This window comes from Primulina tabacum, chromosome 10 (genome assembly GCF_025594145.1).
Source record: "Primulina tabacum isolate GXHZ01 chromosome 10, ASM2559414v2, whole genome shotgun sequence".
NCBI lineage: Eukaryota > Viridiplantae > Streptophyta > Magnoliopsida > Lamiales > Gesneriaceae > Primulina > Primulina tabacum.
Genome location: NC_134559.1, coordinates 6,939,303 through 6,956,848, shown reverse-complemented (window position 1 = coordinate 6,956,848; position 17,546 = coordinate 6,939,303). Strand labels below are relative to the sequence as shown.

At 35.0% G+C, this 17,546-nt stretch overlaps 2 protein-coding genes and 2 long non-coding RNA genes across 4 annotated transcripts; 2 read left to right on the top strand and 2 right to left on the bottom strand.

The window, feature by feature from the left end:
* Positions 1 to 182: 182 nt before the first annotated feature.
* On the bottom strand, positions 183 to 1,566 carry LOC142505960 (uncharacterized). The gene is made up of 2 exons (XM_075619097.1): positions 1,267 to 1,566; positions 183 to 605 (listed from the first exon to the last, which is right to left on the bottom strand). Exons 1-2 carry the CDS (start codon positions 1,415 to 1,417, stop codon positions 319 to 321), a joined length of 438 nt encoding a protein of 145 aa, XP_075475212.1. The 5' UTR covers positions 1,418 to 1,566; the 3' UTR covers positions 183 to 318.
* Positions 1,567 to 5,273: 3,707 nt separating this feature from the next.
* Positions 5,274 to 7,102, top strand: LOC142505784 (uncharacterized). The gene is made up of 3 exons (XR_012804497.1): positions 5,274 to 5,933; positions 6,063 to 6,288; positions 6,447 to 7,102. It is a non-coding gene; the product is annotated as an uncharacterized LOC142505784 (long non-coding RNA).
* Positions 7,103 to 7,236: 134 nt separating this feature from the next.
* LOC142505791 (uncharacterized) lies at positions 7,237 to 8,415 on the top strand. The gene is made up of 2 exons (XR_012804498.1): positions 7,237 to 7,521; positions 7,641 to 8,415. It is a non-coding gene; the product is annotated as an uncharacterized LOC142505791 (long non-coding RNA).
* Positions 8,416 to 13,743: 5,328 nt separating this feature from the next.
* Positions 13,744 to 15,810, bottom strand: LOC142506097 (phospholipase D alpha 1-like). Its single transcript, XM_075619246.1, has 2 exons — positions 14,445 to 15,810; positions 13,744 to 14,357 (listed from the first exon to the last, which is right to left on the bottom strand). Exons 1-2 carry the CDS (start codon positions 15,727 to 15,729, stop codon positions 13,927 to 13,929), a joined length of 1,716 nt encoding a protein of 571 aa, XP_075475361.1. The 5' UTR covers positions 15,730 to 15,810; the 3' UTR covers positions 13,744 to 13,926.
* Positions 15,811 to 17,546: the final 1,736 nt, after the last annotated feature.

Sequence of the window (17,546 nt, the reverse complement as noted above, 5' to 3'; positions counted from 1 at the left end):
AGTTCTTGGGTTTCGGTTCTAGTTTGCAACAACTCATTCTATGATGGTGTTAATCTCGGTATATTTTTGTACAAGATGTTCATATGAAATAAAAAAAAAACAATGTGAGACTCATCAATATTTTTTTGTTTTGAATTCAGATGTTCATTTGAACGTTTTGTATAAAAACACCATAAGTAATACTCCCAGGACCGTAACATACCAAAAACAAAAACAAAAAGTTGGAAATTTGGATGGATTTTTTACAAAGTGGGTAATTTTCTCACAAGGGCTTCGAAGATTTACAAGTCCCGGTCGCGAAGGCTTGGATTAGCTTAGCTAGTATGAGCTGCTGCGCATCTTGTGGACACGATCTCTCAAGATTCCGTTGTAAAGCGCCACTCTATTGGCTGGCATTTCTTGCACTACTCTCCCACCTTTCTTCAATGCTGCACAACTCAAGTTTCGATTTTTAATATTTTCCGACGACGAATCAGCTGCTCCCCAACTATTATTATTATTGCTGCGTAATTTCCTGTAATCTTCGCTGTTCCCCGTTGGGTCCACCACATCTTCCGCGAACTGCACTCTCTTCTTCCTCTTTTTCTCTTTAGCCTTCACATGATCTGCAAACATGCATGCCCACTATTTTTTTATTTATATTATATATATATATATATATATATATATATATATATATATATCATGTGTAATGATAAGATAAATATAGCCCATGTTCCAGAAAAAAGATAAAACTCCAATATCTATTTCCTTTAGTTTCTTCCTTTTTTTTTACGAGAACCCGCGAATGCTGTTCGAGATACATGCTTATTAGATTGCAAATCACGTCAACCAAATAAATCACCTTAAACAAGCTTGTGTGAAGGCTTTTCCCAAAAAATATTGATAACAGAATAGAATATGTTATCGACAGGTCACAAATACATCCAATTCACCAACTTTGATACCCCTCGCGCACATTTCTTTTAGTTTCTCTGTGGGTTGAAGTTGAACTAATAATGATCACGATTATAAGACTTTATTCAACACACAGACGAAGATCAGAAGCCATTAAATAGGGAGGGAAAATATCTGAATCATGCAACAAAATATTTTTCCAAGTTATTTCATATGTTCATTCTCTCAAAATGATAAGTTTAGCCAGGAAAAATGACGATCATGCAATATGATCTTATTTCTTTTGTTTCTTTGCGTAAATGGATACGACGAAACTTGGAAAAAAAAGAAGAAGAAAAATAGAAAATACCAGGGAAATCATTTGAGTACCTGAAGAGATTATGGAAGATTGTGGGAGAGAGATTCGGGAGAAGAACGGGGGAGGAGACTTCTGAAGGCGGAGGACCAAGAGAACGACGGTGCCAGAGACCGCCATGGCCGTGGCCAGCACCATACCTTGAGAGGACAGGATTGAAGACATAAGTCGATTCTTGTTGTATATATGATCTTTCTGTAAATTTTTATTTGGATTAAGAAATGTGGTTTTTTTTTTTTTGGTGTGAGAGAGAAATTAAAGGGTGGCTTTTGAATGGAGAAAAGAAGAAAAGGATTTCTTGATTCAATGTTGAAGATGATGGATGGGTTGGATTTACAAAAGAGGAGAGTAACCAAGAGATGCTCTCTTTCATTTGTTTCAGATATTATATTTTTATTTATTTGCATTTATTTTTTCTTAAAGTCTTCTTCAGTTTTTTTTTTTTTTTTTTCAGCAAAACTTGTAATTTTATTAAAAAAGATCAAGAGTTACAAGATTTACTAGCCACATAGAGAACTCGTCATTCTTCCAGACAAAAGATGACTTGGAGCAAGAAGAAAAATGAATAATACTATGGTCCACATTAATAGCCAATCTATTCTCATAAGTAAGACTTGACACTACCGACTTCTGTACCAGATCTTTGATTACCGAAGCCCGTAATCCTACATAGCTAATGTCATCCTTAAAGGTCGTGACTGCTTGCATTGCCAATAAGAAATCTGTTGTAACTTGGACATCATGGAATTGTTTGTCATATAATAACTTGATACCTGCATGAAGTGCCTCTAGTTCTCTCATAAAACTGAGGTGGGTTTCGAAATTTGTTTCCCAAAGGCCAGGAGTAGTCTACCTTGGTTGTCTCGTAGTGCTGTGAATACTTTTAAAGAGAAAATAATTTTTTTGGTTAAGTAATTTGTTTTTATTTTGGTTTGGTCTATTAATTTATAATTTTTAATCTTAGTACAATAAATTCTGAATTTTGACTATTTTAGTCCTTCTACCATTGGAATTTTTTATTTTCGCCGGAAAACAAATGATTACACGTTTATTAAAGAAGTAAGTCTATTGTGAGACGATCTCACAAATCTTTATCTGTGAGCCGGATCAATCCTACCGATATTCACGATAAAAAGTAATACTCTTAGTACAAAAAATAATATTTTTTCATGGATGACTCAAATAAAAGATCTGTCTCACAAAATATGACCCGTGAGACCGTCTCACACAAGTTTTTGTCTTACTACAGTTAAAGTTTCCAAACAATTGTGGGATTCTTGATTTTGAAGAAAAATCAATTTATTTGAGACCAAATTAACATAAAAAAAAGTCGAACCAACCAAACGAATTTTATAAATTCTATGCCTTCCACCTGACAATTTACTGGATAAAAAAAAAATATTTTCCCTAGTTTTAAAGTGATTTTTTTTTTTATGACATTAGGAAACACTAATGTTATTTTGGACAAAATTCATGTTACATATGCTCCACTATTATTAATTTCATTTTTTTGTCCATATTGTTTGGGGTCCGAACTGTTATGAGCTCTCGAAAAAATCTCCTAATTTATGAATTTCGGACGTATTTGATCTTCAATGTTAATTCATAGTTGGAAACCATGGAAAAGTTTGTTCCAAACAAATATAATAAGAATCAAAATGGTTCTCACTTATACTGATGAGTAGGTCTCTTATGATACGGTCTCACGAATCTTTATCTGTGAGACGGGTCAACCCTACCAATATTCACAATAAAAAATAATACTCTTAATATAAAAAGTAATAATTTTTCATGAATGACTCAAATAAGATATCCGTCTCACAAAATACGACCCGTAAGACCGTCTCACATAAATTTTTGCCTATACTAATTACAGAAATGCACAAGTTAAGGGATTTGTTTGTCACATTGCAAACAAGAGGACTCAAAGAATATAGGGAAGAAAAAAAATGCCAAAAACGTATTATCTCCACTTAATGAATGAATAAATTCATTCCTATTTTTAAATTTTAAAATAAAATGTGAGTAATAATAATAATAATAATAATATAATAATAATAATAAAGAAAAAGCATTAATTATTTAAAAAATATCTGAAAACAAATAAAAATATTAAATATTAAATGTCAACTTCAAAATATTTGAAAATTTATAATCCAAGAACGTCACCAAGACTTGTTCATCAATTGGGATTATTTTATTTTTTCCCCGAAATATTCAGAAAGTGAAAAACTATTCGTTGGATGACACTTAAAACAAACAGAGAAGTGGTCGCACCGATGGCTTTCGAAACAGTCTCTCTTTTAACTTTTGCTGATGGCGTTATATATATATATATATATATATATATATATATATATATATATATATATATAAAGTATTGGTTGCTGACGTGATAAATCTAAAATAAGAAAATAACGTGCACATGTCCGAGTTTGTGTAATATGTGAACATTTGATCAATAATTATATGTTCAATTTTACTACATACAGCTTCATCGGACGAGCCTGTCATACAACATTTGCCTAGTACAGTTTACCACTAGCTTGATTTGCATGTTACTGCGTTAACCCGATCCTTTATTTAAGGATGTCAAAATGGCCTCCCTACCCCACCATTTTTGCGGGCTTTCAAATGGCTAACCCAACTCATCTTGGACCACAAGTTAGGCGGATCGGTCTCTCTAATTATTTTATTAAAAATAATTGAAAAAAAATCTAAAAACATTTGAAAGTTAAGAAAATGAAAAATAAATTTTAATCAAATAAGTCAACCAAAATTTAGAAGAATTACTATGAAAATTATTAATTAATGAAATTAATTAGTTAAATAAAATATGAAAAATAAAAAATACTAAAAAGTTAATTATCATTAAAATTCATTGAAAATAAATCAAATAAACTTAAATTAAAAAAAACTTAAAAATACAAATTCATAAAAAAAAATTTAAAAATAAAATCATATTTTGGCTGGCCCGTCCTGCCCTAACTTGCGACTCACATTGACTCAACCCGTTCGGCCCGCCTCCAAACGAGTTGAGATTTCCAAAACCAGTCCACTCCATTTTTTATGGCCGGGTGGGGCTAACCCGATAAGCTCAACTCAACTTGACAAATCTAGTTTTACCAAGTGAACACAAAAAAAATAGTGATTGCACATTCTCGTTCATTAAAAAAATAAAAATAAAATAAGAACACAACACTTTCACTAGTTGTGATCATAAGGTAATGGTACATTATTTGTAAGCAAAAACTTGTGTGAGACGGTTTCACAGGTCGTATTTTGTGATACAGATATCTTATTTGGGTTATCCATGAAAAAATATTACTTTTTATGCTAAGAGACCGTTTCTCTGGGTGGATGAGTGAGAGATTAGATGACACACTGTCTCATCCCTTGTTCCTTTGTCTTATTCAGATAAATAAAATGTCCATGGGCCCGACATTGAAGACTGAAATCTGAGTACAAGATATCACATTAGACACTTGAGATGTGTTCTCACGTCTAGTACAGTATTCTAGATTTTCATGAAATATCCCCATACTGCCCTGATTAATTGTACTGAATTTACATAGGAGAAATCAAAAACAGATTAAAATAGGGAAAGGACCCTAGATCATGAAGCTTGTTCGGGAAGGAGAAAGCTGAAGAACAAAGAATGGGGACAAAGAAGTATGAAATAGTGTGAGCCAAGAAGAAGATTCAATCGCTTTCCAATAACAGGGTTGACCGACCGAGACGCTTTCGGAGAAGGCATTGTCGAAATACAACATTTCTCTTCAAAAATACGGGTGAGATGATCATATTTTAGAGGAACAACCTACTTTCACTGCTACGATTTTTTATTGTTTTTGGATTTTTTGTGGTATATTTGTCTTCAATTGAAAGTCCATGCTCCATGTTGAAACCTTTTCTTATTTTTGTGTACTTTTTTTCTTAATCTTCCGCATCATTAATCTACAACCAGTTGTGTTCTTTCTTATGTGCTACATCCTTAACCTCCACGGTTTGGTATAATTTTTGTACATTTTCATAAGTAACGATGTGTACCTTGACTTCTTCATTTTTACTGCATGGTTAACCAGATTTGGACATTTATATGGATTATATATAAACTTTATATTACTAATTTATGATGTGACAGACATCTATCTGTCATGGGTGAAGAAGATGGATACACACAAGAATTGCTAGTGTTGCAACAAATTCTTATATCTTTCTTTGTGTTCGTCACCATTGTGTTGCGTTTCTACACCAAGTTTTTATCCATAACAAAGCGTAAGCCATATAGAAGACGTGTAAGGAATGATGATCTTCAAAGAATAAATGCTCAAGTGAACCACTTACGTAGGATTATTGACATAGGAGATGTCCAATGTATTATCAATTTGCGAATGGCTCGTAATACATTCGCACGTCTATGCTATCTCCTAACCCATGTGGGTGGCCTAGTGGAATCTAGGTATATACGAGCTGAGGAGAAGGTTGCCATGTTTTTGTCTATTTTAGCACACCACAAGAAAATAGAGTTATTGGCCATGACTACCTACGTAGTGGGCATACTGTCAGCACTCATTTCCACGAAGTGCTTAGATGTGTTTTGAAGCTACACCCATTACTTCTCATTAAGCCAGATCCAGTGACAGAAGACTGCTCAAATGAAGCTTGGAAACTTTTCAAGGTACAATGATATATCCTCGATTTAGTAAAGATTTTGTAGATACAGGTCCTTTCCTCTGTTTTGAAACTACACCCATTATCGTTAGCTATTTGAATTGTCGTCGATTATGTGTTTTCACAATCTCTGCAGGGTTGTCTTGGAGCATTGGATGGTACGTACATGAATGTTCAAGTACCTAATAAAGACAAGCCAAGATACCGAACAAGGAAAGGAACAACAGTTGTGAACGTATTGGCCGTGTGTGACCGTAAAATGAATTCCATTTATGCACTAACAGGGTGGGAAGGATCGGCGGCAGATGCCAGGGTTCTTAGAGATGCAATTCACCGAGAAGATGGTCTAAAGGTTCCGCGAGGTATGAATTATTTTTACTTGTAATACTGTATCATGTCATTTTGCGTACAATACGATTAACGACCACAAATTATATATTATAATTTTTACGTTACTTGTACCTTTTAACCAGTGTATAGCACACTCCAAATCTTTCCTAACTTCGGGACAACTTTGTAGGGTGCTACTATCTGTGTGATAATGGTTATGCCAACGTCGATGGTTTCTTAACACCTTACAGGAGAACAAGGTACCATATAGACGACTAGGAAATTGGAGCTAGAGGTCCACAAAACTTCAAAGAGTATTTCAACTCAAAACATTGTCGTGCACGTAATGTAATTGAAAGAGCGTTTGGTCTATTAAAGAGATGGTGGGCAGTACTACGCAGTCCGACATTTTATCCTTTGCAAGTTCAGAACCATATCATATTGGCATGTATGCTGCTACATAATTTCATCCGTGTTGAAATGTGTGAAGACCCACTAGAAGGGATTGATGAAGTAATTATTGTCACAACAGAAGCTGGTGAAGAGAAATTTATTGACAATATCGAGTCTTCCCCAACTTGAGATTTGTGGAGAGATAACATTGCAATGTCGATGCATAATAATTAAGTATCATACCAAATTTAGACCATAAACTTTATTTGATTGTAATGCAATTACGTGTACCAATTACTCTTAATAATTTTTGTGTTTCTTGCAAGCAAGAGTTCTTCAATATGATGTAGTTGAGTTCTTGCACTCCCTATGACACGAGCGTTTGATATTTTTGTGTTTAATTTCATTGTGCACATGTTTATGTTTTTGTTACTGTCTGAAACAATGTGCTACTTTAATTTGTGATAATTATGTTCTTATTTTCAGGTACTACATCAACACAAGTGATCACCGTGGACATTGGAACATGTAGCAGTACAATGGCTAACAAGGTGAAGAAATCTGAAAAAAGTCGTTGGTGTGGAGTGTTCGTGAGAGGAAGTATTGATACAATCATTGAAATAAGCAATTGCAAATGGCTGGAAAAGTGAGAACGGTTTCAAGTGTGGCTACTTGAATTTTCTTGAGAAGGCAATAATGAAAATATTCCCAGGGACCGACTTACGAGGCTGTCCACACATCAACTCGAAAATTCATGTATGGAAAAAAATCATGGCACATTGGTTACCATGTTGAGTAGAAGTGAAATTGGGTGGAATGATACACAAAAAATGATCGAGGCGTCGGATGGAGCGTGAGACGCATTTGTCAAGGTAACAGTTCACTTGAAAGTAACAAAATTGTTTAATTTTTTATTTTACATTACATATTATGTCTGTAAGATATTAAATTTAGAAAACTGAATCTATTTTATTGAAAAACAAATTGACAGATTGGTAGTAATGTCAAAACATGGCGATTCAAGTCATGGCCACATTATACAGATTGGTGTGAAATATTTGGATTTGATCGTGCAACAGGGGAAAGAACATCGACTTTCACAACTGCAGTTCAACAAGTTCTAAACATTGACGATGTCATAGGACCCGACATGAATATAGGATTCGAAGACATACCCCTGACATGGAGGGGGGTGGTGAATCGAATTTTGTTGCAAATACAACCTCCTTCACAGCATCGGAGAATCAAAAGGTAACAAAAAAGAAACGAAAACAAGCAATGCAAGGTGAAGAATTATTTGTTGATGCCATCAATAACTTTACTGCTATGACAAAAGAGGCAATAGCTGAGCTTGGTATACGTCTTAGTCACGACTATGAGATTGCGATGCATGTTTCAAAGGATGTACTGGATGTGTTACAAAATATTCCTGGACTAAGCAGGGATGAGAAGCAAATTGCAGCAGAGATATTGATAGAGAAACCAAAGAAGTTAGCATTGTTCTTCAGTCTTCACGATGATGACAAATTTCGTTTGTGTGAAGGATTAGTAAAACAGATTAACAGTGCTGTGTTGGTACTATTTTGTTTCTGTCTATGTTACTTTCCCCTTTTGTTGATGTGGTATTGCAAGATATGTATTTTGCTATGTGAAAGTAACTGTGCTACATCATGATATGTGTCTTCCACTTTTTTCCAACATATATATGGACTTATTTGAGGAAGATATGTGATATGGTATTCCAAATTAATGGGTTGTTGATATAATTTTCAGGTGAGTTGTTTTTAGTAATATTTGTTTAGCTTTCCTTCCGTCATTAATTCTTGTGTTTCTCCCAACCTTACTGCATTTACTTAGATGTGATATATTGCACACTGTTGTTTCTAATCCAACTTTATGTCCATGGTAATTTGTTTTTTACATACACGAGACATATTTCATTGCACACCAATTCCTTCGCTGTGCATGGAGAATCGAATTGTAAGCAAAGTTTTAGGCTTCCACATACTATTTTTGTCCAATTGTGCTTCTCAATGTGGTTTGAAAGATTTTAAATAAAAGAAGAAGAAAATGAACTTGTAAAAAGTATGAAACTACCTTGATAATATACAGTAACAACTCAATTCTTCTCATTTCAAAGCACTGAATATGAATGTATAACGTTAGTCTTTTGATTCAGTTGTTTTGTATCCGTGAGAAATGATAATTTGAAGATTGCAATCACATATACTTAAAAAAAAGCATTAATAATGAAAAATGCTTAACAAACATTATATCAAATACATTTATAATTAACCATTACTAAGGTGTGAGCAAACCTTACCATAAGCTTCACAACAATTTGACAAAAGCAGCACATCAATCTAACTAGTGCCATCTAAGTACGATAACATATATACATTGTTGAGAAGCCACAAAAGACACAAAAAGAGGTCATACACACCATTACAGTCAATATTCAAGTAGACTCTAGACTCTCAGCCACGGTATTTCATAGGTGAGCAACTAGACTGTGAGCTTTGTATATCAGTTTGTTTTCCATCGCACACCTTACCTCCACTGCCCATCATGTTTGGCGCATTGATGCAATCCAAAGTCCACATCCTGCTACAGTCGGTAGCTTCAACATTGAGAAGCACATCATTCTTTGCTGTCAGCCTCTCCTTATCACATGGGGATTTTTTGTCTGCACAAGAAACAATTACATCTTGGACACTACTGGATTTTTGACGTATAGGATGTGATGGTAAAATCTCAACTTCGTCGTCTGAAGTGAGATAAATATACCCGAAATCTTCTTTCCAGTAACTGGGCAGTAGGTATTTTCAACTGCTTGTAACACTATCATCAGAAGCTTGTGTCTTTTTCTTACTCATTCTCACGTTGAAGTAGATGAGGAAGATTGAAATTTCAATATAATATTAGTTCTTTTCTGTGCACTTTATCTCATTTGGTGATAAGCTTCAAATAGAAAATTTGTAGACACAACTAACTCATTAATTTCAGGCAAAACACAACAATCAAACTTCACTTAAATTGATTTAATGCAGGGAGTTATAAGATTTTATACGAAATGAATATGCATTCCTGTAGCACATCAACATCAAATCTTTTGGTGGTTGGATAATGTAAATGCATGTAATAATTACGAAGTTACTTCATTTATATAAATGCTACACGAACACAATTTCTGATGGAAAAAATGACTGATATGCCAGGTACAAAGATCATAGGTAGGAAAGTAGACATATTAAAATAAATTAACAGAAAGGATACATACATTCATTTGATGTGCTGTATTTATAATGACAAATACATGATATCTGAAGAAGCATATACAATATCTTAACAAAATCTGGTAGTTGGTGCTTAAGATCAATTAAAATTTTACATCGGATATTACAATGCATTAGTAGACCGAATAAAAAAATAATATGTATTAGTAATCTACCTTAAAATCAAGTGTCATGGTTGGTGGATGTAAGCAAATGTAGATATCTTGCATTAACTTGATTGAAGTACAAAGATTGTTACAATCACGTTAAATTTTTTTCCAAGGAAAAAAAATGTGACAACTCACGTAAGAAGCACGATAGGTCAAACATAAACCCACGATAATTATCCCAAAACATTAGCATCTTAAACGATCTCACTGCATAGTGGTCTAACACAGAAACAAGTTAAGTCATACATCTTACTTGGACACAATTAAAAGTAATATTGCTAAAAGGATGACACAAAGCAATGAGGAAAAACATCCAAAACAACAACATATTTGCTCTCTAGTTAATTTTGGGGGTGGTCGGACATGCTTGTGAATGTTTGAGGGCGAGATTGACCCGTGTTCGATGTTCGACGTCGATGACTCAGCTTTGTTTGACGACTCATTGAAGGGAGGCTCATTGTGCACGTTTTTTCTATTACCAAAGTTGGTCGATGGTGCACCACTTGACACACTTCCGTTAAAAGTTGGTTCCATATTAGGCATGCTATGGAGTCCATGGTATTCATCATACCATATAAATTTGTTTGGATGCTTCAAAGATGCCGGACAGATGTAGTAATACTTCCTGGGACGGGTAGCAAATTCTCCAGCCTGCCTTAGAATCATTATCCCATGGCCGCACTGACATTGGGGTGGATTTCGTAGGTCCATAGCAAACTGCATAGTAAATGTTCAAAATCATATATCAGGAAAATTGCATTGAAGAAGAGTGTAGTGAAACGCAACTATCGAATAAACAAAATAATCAAACTTGGTTCGTCTCCAAACTTGATTCTTCACTGAGAAGCTCAACAACAGTGTGTCAATGACGAATTTTTCACAAAAATAAGTTTGGTGGACATATTGTGGACATCTGAAAAGTTTACACATCATCTACATTATTTGACATCTATGAACTAAGATAACCATTATTCTTATCATGGAAGATGCTATAAAACTATCATTGGTCGTAAACATTCGTGCGCTGAACATCGGTTAACAATAAATTGACAATATTACAACACAATTAACAGTATCGTCCAAATTATGTGATCTCTAAATCAAAGTTGAAAATAAAAACACGAAGAACAGTGGGAAGAAGTTTTGTTACAAAAAAAAATGCATGACCTGGTGAAACAATAACTTCTAATTAATGAAGCAGAAAATGCTACAAGATCTATAACAAAGACACAAGCTTCACAAATCTAGATTGACGTCGAAAGCCCAATAAAAATGCAGTGAAGAAATGAAACAAAAAGAAGTTGCAAGTTGGGAGCCCACCGTCTTCTTCACAACTATTGTTGATTCACAGGCTGAGCTGATTTAATGGTTGTAGGAGAAGGAGAAATAGAAGGTGACGTGCAAGTTTGAATAAGTGAATTCGTGAAGGGGAAAGTGCTTTACTGGAGAACAATGGTGAAAGTGAAAAATGAACTGTACACTTATTTTCGAAAAATGTGCAAGGGCATTCTAATACTTACGACTGATTTTATTGTTTTTTTTATTTATGTGTATTTGACATCAAATTTTGTCACACTTTACCAAACACTATATAACATATCATATGCAGTTTAGTGATCCATATCTTAAGTCTTTCTATCACTAATACATCAGATCCTCAGTTTACTCAATCACACATATCAAACGCACTCTAAGAGTATTATTTTTTATTGTGAATATCGGTATGGTTGACCCGTCTCACAGATAAAAATTCATGAGATCGTTTCACAGAAGACCTACTTTTATTTATATTAGTATTTATCAAACAGACTAACCCGCTGAAGGTTGAGAAATTTTCAACCAAGTTCAATCCATAGTGGATTGCAAGTTAGGTGGGTCAGTACGGACCAACCCATCCAAAATGAAAAATCTATATAATTCATTGATTGTAATTATTTCATAAATAATAATTTCTTGAAAAATCTTAATAAAATTCTTAATTCTTGATTTCACACTTCTACATATTAGTCAAAATAATTAATACAAAAAATTCACAACTTTCACTTAAAAATTTTTGTTTCAATTTTTTTTGTTTTTTTCTTCTCAACACATGGATCAACCCAAGCCTGTCACGGGTCAACCCGCCTAAGTCCTCGACCCATGCGGACGAGCCCTTTAAATCTGTCTATAAATGATTTAGTAATATTTTAACTCAACCAACTTAAAATGTTTGCGAGACAACCAAACGGACGAGCTCAACCTATATTTGACAACTCTAATTTATATATGCACCCTTTGTTAGATGATTCAAAAGATCCAGAAAATGAATGGGGAAGCACCAAACTTTGTGAAAAAGGTGAAGACAAAAACTTGTGTGAGACGGTCTCACGGGTCGTATTTTGTGAGACGGATCTCTTATTCGGGTAATTCATGAAAAATTATTATTTTTATGCTAAAAGTATTATTTTTTATTGTGAATATCGGTAGGGTTGACCCGTCTCACAGATAAAGATTCGTGAGATCGTCTCACGAGAGACTTTTCAAATGTTCGAAACTAAAATAAGGATAAAGATGCGTGTGGCATGATTTTTTCCGAGGTTTTGTACTTCTTTTGGTGCAAATATCGAAACACCTACTGAAATATCAATTGAAGATTTCAAATTTTTTAATTTTTTTATTATTTTTTTTATCAATTGATCGAAAATTCTAATTTCACTTTCAGTTCTATTCTCTTTAGTAGGATATAGTGAAATGTTTTAATATTTTGATTTTGCAGTCTTATTTTTTGAGGTTGATTTTTAATTTTATTTTAAATATATATTATATAATTTTGGTTTGATGGGTGGAATCAGGTGGCTAATCAACTAGGATTATTTCCTTCCAAATTAAAAATCTCTAAATTTGTTGTCATGTCATCGGATTTTACATCTTAGTCAAGTAAAAATCAGACCAAAATAGTAAAAAATTAAAAGTCAATGTACTCATGCTCAAGTTTTTCTAGTTACAAGAACTAAAGAGAGAAATTGTAAATTTAAAGGACCAAAATGATTTTATTTACCGTGAATTGTTCAAGAACAATTTTTTTTTAAAAAAAAATCTGGAAACTCCGAACCGACTTGCGAGCTTTTTATTCTAGTTTGAAAAATATTCAATCCGTACGTATCATCAAATTGAAACTGAAATCTAACACGTTAGAATATTTTTCGAGTCGAATTTGATTCGAATTATTTTTTTCGATAATTTTGAAAAACCTTGCAAAATCAATGTTTTATTGATATATTATGATTATATATTAAATTATACATTTTGAGTACCTATATTTTCGAGAAATATCCTTGAGATGTCCGTAAACATGTTAAAATATTTCGAGTCCAGCCCGAACTCGAGCTCTTATAAGTGCCAAAAATATTTAACTATTTGAATTTTGAATTGAGCTCGAGCTCTTATAAGAGCCAAAAATATTTAACTATTTGAGTTATGAATAGAGCTCCAGCTCAAATATACATCTTGATGGTCAATTCATGTAGTATACATACCTGATCACGCTATTGAACTAGTCCAATATCATATCCACTCTCCTTTCTCTAATTTTGCCCATATTTAGTCACATTACTTCTAGTTCATAGTGCTTTTTTTTCAGAACAAACAAATTTCATGCACCTGCTCGACATAACTTGAAACCAAGATCTTGCCACGAGAATTCAGCTATGGAATAATTTTACAAGAGAAGTTCTGATTTTCTAGAAGAATGTGACACAACCCTGGCACTGTCATCAGTATCTTGCAATATACAGGTATTCAGTTACATAATGCACATGATATAATCACTTACATTCAATCAGCAGGGACATTTTCAAGTTGTGAGGATGGGAAGATACAGCTCTTTAGTACCCAGGACCCGCGCCCTCGTATCCGGGAAATTCTTGGTCCCGGAGCGCTCGGCAATCTTTCCATCCCGCGAAACCTCAATCGGGCAAGTCATCAAGTGTCCAGGCAAATCGCCCTCCATGATATCCGCCACGTAAAGCTCCCAGTTTCTTTCAGCCAATTGGTTCACTTTCTGAATGCATTCCAAACTTTGTGGATGACAGAAACAGTTTTCCAGAAGTCCCAGATGCTCGTACCACAACGCCATTCGAAAGCCGTGCACTTGACCTCTTGCTGGCTGTTTACAGGATAAGTGGTATGGCTGGTAGGCTCCCATTGCAATTTCTGAATCCCTTGCCCCGTCCATGGATCTTTGGTTGATGTTCGCGGATCCTATGATGATGTACTCGTCGTCGACTGCAAATACAAAACAAATGTTTGAAAAAGCATGATTTCATTTTTAGTGCTGCAAGCATATATATTTTGTAAAAAGAAATAATTTACCAATCATCATCTTGGCATGAACATAGATCATTCCTCTCCTGGCCTGCTGAGCTTTACCGTAATCTGTATCGAGGTTTGGCTTTTCTAATGGCTCATATTCTCCACTTTTCTTTGTTTCTCTGTTACCTAAACAAAAGAATGTTAAATAATCCTTAGGATTTGCCTCAATCCCTTTTGATTTGAGGGCTTGAACTATATCAGTGTACATCATTTCCATAGTCCTCGTTTGCCAATCTAATATAGCTTGAACTGATGTAGATTCTGGATACCCTTCAGGCCACATCGGAATCACGACGTATACTGTAAATCTCTGCCCGTTTGTGATCTTATCCACAATCTTTAGCGACAGTTCCTTTGGAATGACATGTAGAGCACCGATGTTTTCGACCTTGATGTCGTCCGAGTACCAAGAAAACGAGCTTCCAAGAAAGTACTGATTCTCAATGTAAATGAAATTATTTGCACGTCGTATAGCATGGATATACGCATCTTGAATGCTTCGCTCGATGACATTATCTTTGCCACTAACTAGCCCAGATTTAACTGCATTTTTAGGTGAATCAGGGAACCCGAAAGCAGCTCCACCATCTATGGATCGAAAAACTTGGACGTTCCAAGTTTCGTGATCATCAGGAAATATAACGGAAGATGGGGGTCTTATGATGTCATCAAGTTCTTGAAGTTCTAATAGTATATCAGTTACGCCTTGTTTCCTCCATCGTTGCTCGAAATTGTAGAGAACATCCCAAGCTGTAGGCCCTTCCAATCGGCAATGAATATCATGCCACGGCTCCCTTGGGCCACCTTTTTGAATGGTTGCACCCTTATAATTTGCCTGATGAAAATCGTCGTGATGTGCAGAGTCTAAAGTTCGAAAAAGGGAGTGAAACTGAGTGTCATATCTGCCATCACATAGATCGATCCCGCCTATAAAACTAACAATTCTCCTCCTATGTGTACCTCCGTTAGGCATGGCACAATCAGCCACCACAATCTTCTGATGATGAGTAAACATCGTGCCGATTTCTATGTTCTGGATTAAGCTACGCCCATTGTCGGGATTACGTGGACATAACTGGCAATGTACATCACTATTTCGAAAAAAATTCCCCGTATCTTCATCATGAGTTGCCATTAGTCCATCATCTTTAAGCCCTCCGACCGAAGTCCTATCATCCCAAATGAGCATTAGTACTCTCACGCCTTCACTAGCTTTTTTCTTCAGAAGGTCGCCAAGAATCATGTCACCCCCTGGTTTAGGCCTCCTATTATCGCGTATCAACATGATATTCGTAAAAACAGACCAACCTGTTATATAGATCAAATGTTTCGCGTTCCAAATGGCATCTGTTGGAAATATGCCTTAGTTACGTTTTTGCTAAATAATTGGTCAATTGACCAAGTTTTTAGGAAATAATCTTTTGAATTATTTTGAATTGATATTAGGAAGATATTTTGGGTTTCTGTTTTGTTTTTTTTAACTCTATATAAAGAGTATTGCAATGAATAATAAAATGAAGCATTCCAAATACATTCTTTTGTTGCTTTCTACCATAAACTTCTATACTCTTTTTTTTTGCTGTAAAACAACAAAATGGTATCAAAGCTCTCTTCTTGAGGGACCTTTTGAGTGGAGTGAATCCAAACACATAACCCAGATTCAAGAATGGAAACCGAAACAAGTTTCTCTCATATAGCACCACCAATTTTTGATGGCGATGACTATCAAGTCTGGGCTATTAAGATGACAACATATCTGGAAGCATTAGATCTTTGGGAAGCTATAGAGGAAGACTATGATGTACAACCACTGCCAGAAAATCCTACGATGACTCAGCTTAGGATCCACAAAGAGAGGAAGACTAAGAAGTCCAAAGCTAAAGCCTACCTATTTTCTGCTATTTCGAGCACTATCTTTACAAGAATAATGAGCTTGGAGTCAGCAAGAATATTTGGGATTACCTCAAAAAGGAGTACCAAGGAAATGAAAGAACCAAAAATATGCAAGTACTCAATCTAATCAGGGAGTTTGAAACGCTGAAAATGAAGGAGACAGAAACCATCAAAGAATACTCCAACAAGTTGCTGGGTATAGTAAATAAGGTGAGGCTGCTTGGTAAGGACTTTTCTGATGAACGAATTGTGCAAAAAATTATCGTATCTCTGCCTGAAAAATACGAGTCCAAAATTTCTTCGTTAGAAGAATCTAAAGATCTGTCAAGCATTTCCTTGGTAGAATTGGTGAATGCATTACAAGCTCAAGAGCAAAGGAGAATGATGAGAAGAGAAGAATTAATGGAGGGTGCTCTTCAAGCAAAGGCAGAAAGTTTAGGAGGAGGTAAAGATGGCAAAAACAAAGATTGGACCTATCCAACATGCCCATATTGCAAAAAAACAAACCATCCTCAAAGGAGGTGTTGGTGGAGGCCTGATGTCAAGTGCAGAAAATGTGGTATTATGGGACACATGGAGAGGGTTTGCAAGTCCCAACAATCTGAAGAGGCAAAGGCTTCTACTGAGAAACATGAAGAGGAGCAACTCTTTGTTGCAACATGCTTCTCATCAAGTAGCTATTCTAACGATTCCTGGTTGATCGACAGTGGTTGCACAAATCACATGACTAGTGACCGAGAGCTCTTCAAAGAGCTTGATAAAACAATTACTTCCAAAGTAAAAATTGGAAATGGTGAATTTCTTCCAGTCAAAGGGAAAGGAACTGTGGCTATAGAAAGTCTAACAGGTTTGAAATACATTACTGATGTTCTATATGTGCCTAATATTGATCAAAATTTGCTTAGTGTTGGCCAGTTAATCGAAAAAGGCTTCAAAGTTATACTTGAAGACAAATGGTGTTTGATCAAAGATGCAAAAGGTAGAGATGTGTTCAAGGTGAAAATGAAAGCAAAAAGCTTTGCTTTAAATCTCTTGGAGGAGGAGCAAATAGCATTTTCAATTACAGAAAGCAATGCAGAATTATGGCACAAAAGGCTTGGACATTTCCACCACGATGGACTTCTATATATGCAGAAACATAACTTGGTGAAAGGTGTTCCTTTGCTGGAAGACAAGCTATCTGATTGTGTGTCATGTCAATATGGCAAG